Raw genomic sequence first — 9,520 nt, 5'->3', positions numbered from 1 at the left:
GAAACAAACTAAACATATGAAAGGGGGAAAAGAAAAAAAGAAAGAAAAAATATATCTCTGACGTGCACATTCTAGTTCAATATCTTTGGAATCTTCTCAAGCAAATTATTTTATTAAGGACATGGGTCCCTTTGACACATCAACCACGGAGTTAGGGATACAACATGGGTTATTGAATGGACACAACTGCCATTGTTAAAGGGAGTTAAAGAACGAATATTCTTGGAAAGGAAACCAGAGTAAATGGTAGTTGCTTTTCATAACAATACCTCTTTTCGTAAAAGAAGTTGCATATGTCGAGGAAAAATAAAAATTTGAAGGCAGTGACATGGTAATGAAAACAAAAATTAAGAGCACATCATTAAGGTTTTAACTTTTAAGTTACCATTCTCTGCTAAATAGCTCTTTGCTATGAACATTGAGAAGCTCACAATTGCAATAACTCATAATAATCACAAGGAAGAGACCAGGCATTGACATGAAACATCAACAGGCCAAAAAGATGAGCTCCCAATGTATTGTTGCATTATGTGAAAATCATGAGCAATCATTCCAAGCACCAAGAAAGTGTCATCCCCTAATTAAAAGAGACAGTGTGGGGCAATCCACCTCTCCTCTCCCAACTTTCCTTCTCCATCCAGAAAAAAAAAGGAAAAAATTATTTTGAAGATGCAGAGAGAGAGAGTGAGAGAGAGAGAGGTTGAGAGGGAGAGAGCTCCTAAAACTGTTGCATTCAAGGTGCTCTCTTTCCTCTCAGCCCCATGGAGACCTAGAGAGAGAGAGAGAGAGAGAGAGAGATCGATCATGACATCCAATTCTTTGTGACTTTTTTTCCTTCTCAACCCCATTGAGAACCAGGCATCTGCTCTAGATCAAATGAAATGGTTTGCTCCCTTTCTCTCTCTAATGGCGCTCTAGGAACCAACCCAACATTGCTAAACAGCTGTGGTGCAGGCCAAGCTCCTGTAACACCAACACTATCAGTTTCTTCAACTTCAGGGCACTCTAAATCCACCCCAAAAAGCCTCACCCTCTTAACTCCATTCCCTGAGCTCATCTCACCACCATGACTTGGAACCCTAACATAGTACAACGACCCATTTGGTCTAGAACACCACAAAACACCATTATAATTATAGCCAACACCACCATTATCAATACTATCAGCACCATTAATACTACTAGTAGCGTGAATATTGTTGAGATTTCTATGCCATAACGGAATTTGGGGTGAAAGATTAGCTCTATGCTTGAAAGCAATGAAGAGCTTGCCTGAATGGCGAGAAAACGAGACGATGTCTCCTGCACAAAGTTGCTTCTCCTTCACAAAACGGCTCCACCCCTTTGTTAAGACATAGCTTTGGCTACTATTCCAATAAGAATACCTAAACCTCCATGGCTTGCCGGAATTGTCTTCAAAGCCTAGCAGAAGGCCTTTCTCATTCGATGTTTGGTCTAAAGGGAAGTATTTCTCCGCGTGTTGCTTCGGAATAACAAGTCGGTTAAGCTTTCCGACATCGCTTGGAGTCAGCGGCTTGTCAAACATGTGTTCTCTCTCTTCCTCCATTCTTTGAAGCTGGGTTTCCCTCTCTTCCTCTGAATCTCTCTCCTCTCTTTCTTATTCTGCAAATTCTTCTTCTTTGACGAATTCCTCCTTTTGTTTTGTGCTTGTCAGCCTCCAATTCCTCTTACTAAGCTCCATTGCTTACCTGCTTGAGGGCATTTAAAGAGATGCTATCTTTGGTGTAGAAAAAAAAAAAAGGGGGAATCATGAGAGAGAAAATTAACAAATACCGATGAGGGTACCTGTGCAAGTGGTATGATGTAGAACCCACATAGCAATCGGTTGAGGAAACGTTATTTTTGAAGTACAAGAGGATTTAAGGTTTGCAGGCAAGAAGAGGGGAATGAATCGATGGCTTGTGAGAGAGAGATGAATATTCCACTGCAATAAGGAAGCAATGAGGTGGGGAAGGATGCTACCATGGAAAAAGAACGCTTTCTCCCTTTCCTTTCTTCCTTCTCCCCTGCCAAATGACCCTCTCTCTATCTATATCCCTTATTGGGGGCTCCCCCAATTTGCTTTCTCTCTCTAAAACTGGGCAAGTGCCTGGTGTTGAATGGTTAGTGAGATAAAAGAGCGCTGAATTCCCCCACCCCACAAATAGAGAAATGGGTTTTGCTCAGGGCATGGACCCAATGAATTATATGGGCCTCCCCTATTTGGCTGGGGCTCACGTGAGCTTGTCAATGTCATAACCTAGTGGCCCATTATTGGGTTTTGGCAATTTCTAACTAAGTTCAAACCAGCTGGTCAGGGTGAACAGAGAAGATCTTTTTCCTTTCATTAAAAATGAGGAGGCCAATTAAAGGGATAAGATATCCATGGAGTGATTAAGGGCCAGGCATCTCTCTTGGTTTGGTTGGGGTTGGATTCTGACCTCCCTCGCTCCCAATCATCATCTTGTTGGTCTAACCAAGAGATATTTGGCTTGATTTCCAAATGTGTACAAAAACCCATTTCCCATTCTCTCTCCTCTCCTCTTTTTAGGAGAGAGAAAGTCCCCACAATGCAAGCCCCACTCACTTCTTTGGAAAATATACTGGTCTCATATAGATGTTTTCTAGTTAGTTCTGATGTAATCCCTGTCCCTCTCTCTCTCTCTTAGTATGCTCTTATAAACCACATATTCTCTCTCTGCAAACAGACAAAAATTCCATACGCATGAATTTGTCACTCTCCAGTTAATAATCATTATCTTCTATCTATCTTTAAGTTTGGTTTGTCTGAAATTATTTTTTAAAAAATATTTATACATGAAAAAATTTGGTTTAGTGTGGGAATTATTTCATGTCAATTCATCTTAACAAGTCTTTTCACATTAATTGGTAATTTATTTATATAAAAATATTTCCACACATAACCGAATGAAAGAATTTTTTCATATAAAAATATTTTATGAAAAATAATTTGACGCTAATCAAAAGTGCACCTCATAACGGTATCTCTCTCTAGATATATAGACACATAAGAACGCAGGTTTATCTCTCAAAAAAATAGTTCCATGACATACACATCAGATGTTTAAACTCTCCAAAATATCCTCTCTCTAAGGAAACTCTCCAAAATATCCTCTCTCTAAGGGCTTATTTGTACCTTTCTTCAATGAATTCTTAAACCCACATTCTCTCTTCAATGTGAAAGCATGAAATTATAGAAGAACACACACATCAGGTCCTCTCTCTCTTTCTCTCTCTAGGTGGGCACTGGCGCCCACATGAGGAAGATGCCGTGCAGAGCAATTCATGGGGTTGGCGTTTGACAATTAATCCGTTGCCCAACGACCTTCTTTTTTATCATCTCAGTAATGGCAGGGACCTTCACTTTTTAAGCGACCACTTTCAACACTGCAATTAACAACCTACTGAGGGTTTCCTTATCAGTAGACATAATTATGGTTATCTCTCTCTCTATCAGTGTGACAAACAGGCATAAACACTAAAGCCACTTTCTGACCCCTTCCGCTAGGCTAAAATATAGGGGGTCCTAGTGAATTTTAGGAAATGATGGGTGCGCTTGAAAGCTGAAATAATGATGCCTCTAATGCCATTCTTTTTTATACCAAACTTAAAATTCTAGCAAATTTAAAAAGTTCTTTTATTTATGTCCTCATGTTTTCAACATTCTACTTATATCACCCTATATTTTAAAGAATAAAAATATATGAACCATGGTGTGATCAAAATGAGTAAAACCTCATCTCATAAAGAAAATTGCAATTCAAGATTTATAAAACATTTACATCTATCATCTTGGCTTTGAGCATTATAGTAGTTTTGAAAAAATAGGATTTCAAGCTCTAAAGATAATGTTATTGTAACAAATTATCTAGATGTCTATATCACCTTAAAAATAAGTGTTCATAGATCCGCACGTATCATTTTTTTAGTTTCCAATTTCATTATCGGTTTTGACATTTGGTTTTAGTACCATCATTTAGATTTCCATTTCTGAAAGTGCTTTCTTGATGAAGATTTGAGGTGAGGCATTTATTTTATTTTCATAAAGCATAGGCATTATGGAAACCTTATCCAAATTCTATATATACTTATTAGGTTGAGGAATTAATAACAACCTAAACGGTTTTTACTTTGTTTCTTAAAAAAGTTTAATGTTCAATGAATGATATTTTTTTGTCAAATCCTTCCTAACATGGCATTGGAATCTAATGCTAGTGAATGAAACAACATTGTGGGAATTTTTCTTTTAATGTTTGTCGGAGTTCTTCCAGTTCATTTGAGACTAGGTTCTCTAGAAAAAGGGCAGAAATCTCCCCTTGATCACCCAACAACTTCTATACCTTTATTTTTGTTTGTCCTAAATTTAAACACCTTTTTGTTTGGGAAAATCATTTTATGAGTAAGGGGACGCATTGCTACATTTACATCCCCCGAGATACAAAGTATTCATTTTAAAGATGGATGATATTGGGCAGTCTATTTAAAAATAGTTGAAACTAACTATCCAAATGTTTTTTTTATAAAACTATTATTTTAAATATTTGAAATTTTTTTATTTTTCTATATTCATGACCTCCATATTAGAGATTATATGCCTAAAAATATTTAAGTCTAAAAATCCATCTCAAAAGTAGATTTTTAAGAGGGACTCATTTCTACATGGACGTGTCCTTTTGTTTGAATGGTAAGACGTGGCCTCACCAAGTTCCACTGCATAGAGACTATATAAGGCACGTGGCTTACATGAGACCAAGAGAGAGCTAGACGATTCAATAATAAAATACTGATATATGAACTTCATGAACAAGCAAAACATAAAAAATAACTATAGTTTCAAACCCTTAATGAGGCATGTATTATTGCACTGTTCTTGAATCATAGATGGAGAATAAAAAAATTCAGTACTGCAGTGCTTATGAATTATACAAAGAGAAAAAAAAACACAAAAAAAATGGGGGGCTGTATTAATTTATTATATACCGAACTAGGGTGCAGACAATGTTAAAGATAACATTGTTTTAATAGCCTCATGTACTATTTTTGGGGATTTATTAATGCCCTCCTGTTTTTGTTATGGGCAGTGTCTTTTTTTTTGTTTTTTTTTCTTTTTCCATTTCAGAATTGGAAATTTTCATTTTAGGTTGTCGTCAGGTACATTTTGTTTCCAATGGATAATATAATTTTGAGTCTAGATCAGGTTCTCAAAATCGTCGGTTTGTATCGCCTAGGGCTAACTAGAATCGCTTGGAATCCGACCGAATTGGCCAAGTGGTATCGGACCGATTTTTGCCTGAAATTATGATTATCCAATTTTTAGAAAATCGGACAATTTCCGCATTTGATTTACAGAATCTAGTGTTATTGGGATTGGTCCAGTAGAAATTTATTTGAGGCGGATTGCTAGCTTGTTGAATAAGTGTACAAAATTCAAGGACTTCTTAAATATGATTTAAGGTGGGAAAAACATTTTACAATTCCCCAAAAGCAAAAGGAAACTATGATTTCGATTTACGAATTCATTGATCATGGTTTTTGGCTACAAAATAGTGAAATGCAGCTAGCCACATAACATAATGCCACAGTTTTTTCCCTCAAAAAATGTGAATAATTTTCAGAAAGAGTCCGAATTTTTTGGCTCAAACCTAGGGACTACAAATATGGCTGTGGGTGAGGTGGAAAGTGAAAACAGAAGTACAATAAATAAATAAATAATACAAAAACAACGCTTCTAAAGGTGAAGCAAGAACTAGGTTAAATTGTTCAAAAAATAGACAAGAAAAAGCTAAAAAACGGAAAAAACTGGCCGGCTGCACTAGGCAACAGTTTTGACTGGTTCAATGATTTTAGTGCTTGAAGACCCTATCAGATCCGCTAAGGGGTTGCTAGGGAGTTCCACCAGGGTCTTAATTGTTGGGATGTGAGAACCCTCTTAGATGTAGAAACATGAACCGCAAAAGTTATATCGTGCCATGATTATATACTTAATATTATATACTTAATTTGCTACAAACAAAATTGATGAGAGTATCACTATAAACCAAGCACAAGAAATAAACTAGAAAACACATGGAGAAAATGTTTACGTCGTTCACCATAAAGAAGTTACATCCATGGTCGTGGTAATGTAAAATCCATTATATCAATAGCAGGCCATAGAGTTACATCTTCATCCCTAACAAAAACCAACATGAGCAATTCTTTTAGACCTGCTTTCCAAAACGACTTCTCCTGCTGATTTGTCTTCTCTATTCCATACTTAAACTAGTGTCCCAAGAGAGAACCCAGAGAGCAACATAGGTTTTTTCTCACTAAAATAGGGATACTACCTAAAATCTCCATTATAATCACTTCTCTACAAAAAATGTATCTCTCACTACTTTAAATAGGAACCATCACAATATTTCTCTATCCAGGAAACACACTTTCTCTCTATGTGGAGGCTTTGCCTCTTTATGGCCGAGGACTACGCATCTCTCTTTAGTAGAAGCCACATCTTCCCTATGGTAACCCCAAATTGGACACATATATTTTTTCTCATTCCCTACATATAGAATATTAACCCCACATCAGATTATCTCAAAACCTAAGAAATATAACTTAGAATCTTAATCTAGTTGGACTTCTATTTTCATTACCCAATCTTAACTATAGTTATGATAGTATTTTAGTGGGTGGTGACTTTACTATCACCTTTTCTAACAATTTCCAAATTGATAGCAAAATTATGCTCATCATGCCAACAACCACTAGATAACTTTCTTATTTCTTCATTTTTGTCAAGTAAATCCTTTTGTCGTTATTATTGTAAAAGATTGTGCTCGCTATCATATTTTTCCATGTAATTTTCTTTAACAAAATGCACAAACTCAAGTCTTGTACTAAACAATATATTGTAATACCACTTGTTAGAATTCAAGAAATAGCTAGCAAGAAATTAGTGAGTACAACGCGTATTTTGAGCATGAAACATAAAGTATGAAGGCAAACACACTAAAAGAACACAAAATGGCTTATGTGGTTCTCCTGAAGGAGTTACATTCACAGGTATAGCAGATTTCTCTTCTTTTTTTTTTTTTTTTGGTAAGTAAAAATTGGTATGTTAATGGGGATTTAAGCTCCTACCTTTCGGTGAAAATGGAGTCAGAGACTTCACCATGAGGCTCGGTAAATTTCTCTTCCCCTGATCAAAAGCATCATGCAAGCATAACTAGCCTTAAAATGGGATCTCACTCTCTCTAGATTTGCCCACCAAAAGGCTTACAATAACTCAATTTTTTATCTCTTTTTACAGATGCTAATTTCTCTCCCATTCCATATATATATAAATTTAGGACTCCCATACCACACATGAAACTTCCCATACAATGTTACATATATCCAGAAGCCTAAGAGGTATAACCAATAAACCTAATCTAATTGTTCTATTTTTTAAATCCAATCTTGACCCTACATATGGTAGGATTTCTATCGGATGGTGATTGTATCTCTTACCTTTCCTATACTTATGATGGAATTGCACCCCTTGGTCACACTCTTTGTTCTTTTTCACCCAACCTTATATTTTGACTTTCTGCCTCGTACTTGATCATGTGCATAACGCCGTTGTTGATATATTCATTAATTTTTTGACTGGACAGCCAAATATTACGAAATGAAAAGTTTGAAATTTAAGTTTTTTTTCATGTTGAGCTCGGATCATAGTTTTTATCGAGTGTTCCCAAAATCAAACCGGAATGGTTAACTATATATGGGCCTGGAAGCCGTTTAACCAGCTTAACCGGCAAACCGGTCGATTTAACTGCTCTAACCGAACATGTCCCGAGTGGTCAAAAAAGTGTAAAATAAAAAAATACAAAAAAAAAATTCTACAAAAGTATAAAAAGCATATAAAGAATTATTAAAAAAAAACACATTCAAATGAAGTTGAAAATTAATGAAAAACTGGATTTTAACTATATTTTTCAAGGGCCATTTTAAAAATTTTCTAAAAAAAATGGGAAAATATAAAAGTGACTGTTAATGATCAAAATAATTTTTAATCTTTACCATATTGTAAATAATATTTAAAAATGCATTACAAATCAAATTCCTTATTTTTTAGAATTTATATATATTTTTTTGATTTTTTTTTTTTTAAAATACTGGATGATCAACCAAACCTCCCAAAACCTTCCGATCTAACCGGGCTGTTAGCGGTTAGATCGGACGATTTTGCGAAAAATATTTTTATCCACAAAACAAATACTTTCAAGTGGACCATTTCACAATATAAATTTCTAAAAGGAAATCAAATTCAATTTTTGAAACTGATTTCAATTATTCAAAAATTAATTAAATAGTAGAAAATCAAAGTTTGAATATGATTTAAATGAGATTTTTTATTATTTAAAAACGGTTCCAAAATTAATATTTGATTGAAAATTCCATCGATATCAGATTTCAATTTATTTTAGCAAATTCTTGAATTATTAAAAATTTTATTACTTATTTTTGTATAGATTTTTTTTCTTTGAAGTGGGACAATTCGACTAGGATCCGGTGAATTATTAAAAATTTTATTACAGATATTTGTATAGATTTTTTTTTCTTTGAAATGGGACAATTCGACTAGGATCCGGTGATCAGCTTCAATAGGAAAATTCAACTCGGATCCACTGATCCAACTAGAATTTTCAAGTAACCGAGCTAAACTTCAATTCTCATTTTTAAGAGAAATATACACAATGAGACCATTTACTTTTGGGAAAAAGTTTATATAAGGTTGCTTGAAAAACCTTTTGATTGATCATCTCGACATCGAGATATATGACCATGAAAAATAAAAAAAAATTTAAGTCTCAGAAATAGTGAATTTTACAGCATATTATCTACACCGTCTATTTTCATATGTTTATAGATCTACTTGATTTTAACTATTTTTGAAATTTGAAATTTTATAATTAGATATAAAAATAGATATTGAGATAATCTTAAGAAAATTTTACATCAAAATTATATACCATGATAAAATTTCAAGGTGCACCTTCCTCTACAACTACGGATGCATCCGTATGCCAACTGCACATTTACTTTTGATACAAGGATGACACAATCATCATTAAGCATTAGAATTGAAATCAGGCCATTGAGGATATGTCATTGTTTAGGCACAAAGTCCAAAAATTTTTAGATGTGGTTGCATACTTTTATCTACTGGATTTCACATCCAATGGCTAAAAATGATTTTGACCTCCTTGTACCAAACATATATAGCATCATAATACACAATCCTATTTTAAAATATTGGCTACAAGTGTCATCAACATTGCTAACTTTAGGTTATAGCTTGCATAAGCAATGTTCAAAAAATTAAACTGGCCTCAGAAACCAGCCAAGGGTTGGGTTCGAGAAACTGGCAAATCTGCTTGTTCAACCGACCTAACTATGTAGGTCCCAACCAGTTCAAAAAGCGTTTAAAAAATACAATAAATATAAAAAATTCGAAAAATATGTAAAGTAT

The 9,520-nt window shown here is 34.6% G+C and overlaps 1 protein-coding gene across 1 annotated transcript; it reads right to left on the bottom strand.

Moving 5' to 3' along the window:
- Nucleotides 1–503: 503 nt before the first annotated feature.
- On the bottom strand, nucleotides 504–2,031 carry LOC18426971 (B3 domain-containing transcription factor NGA1). Its single transcript, XM_006836030.4, has 2 exons — nucleotides 1,807–2,031; nucleotides 504–1,709 (listed from the first exon to the last, which is right to left on the bottom strand). The coding sequence occupies exon 2, from the start codon at nucleotides 1,565–1,567 to the stop codon at nucleotides 839–841; it is 729 nt and encodes a 242-aa protein (XP_006836093.1). The 5' UTR covers nucleotides 1,568–1,709; nucleotides 1,807–2,031; the 3' UTR covers nucleotides 504–838.
- Between the last annotated feature and the right edge of the window lie 7,489 nt (nucleotides 2,032–9,520).

This window comes from Amborella trichopoda, chromosome 11 (genome assembly GCF_054954075.1).
Source record: "Amborella trichopoda isolate Santa Cruz 75 chromosome 11, AtrichopodaSantaCruz75HAP2 v2.0, whole genome shotgun sequence".
NCBI classification, from domain to species: domain Eukaryota; kingdom Viridiplantae; phylum Streptophyta; class Magnoliopsida; order Amborellales; family Amborellaceae; genus Amborella; species Amborella trichopoda.
Note: the sequence above shows the minus strand (reverse complement) of the source record. Positions and strands in the feature narration are given on the sequence as shown.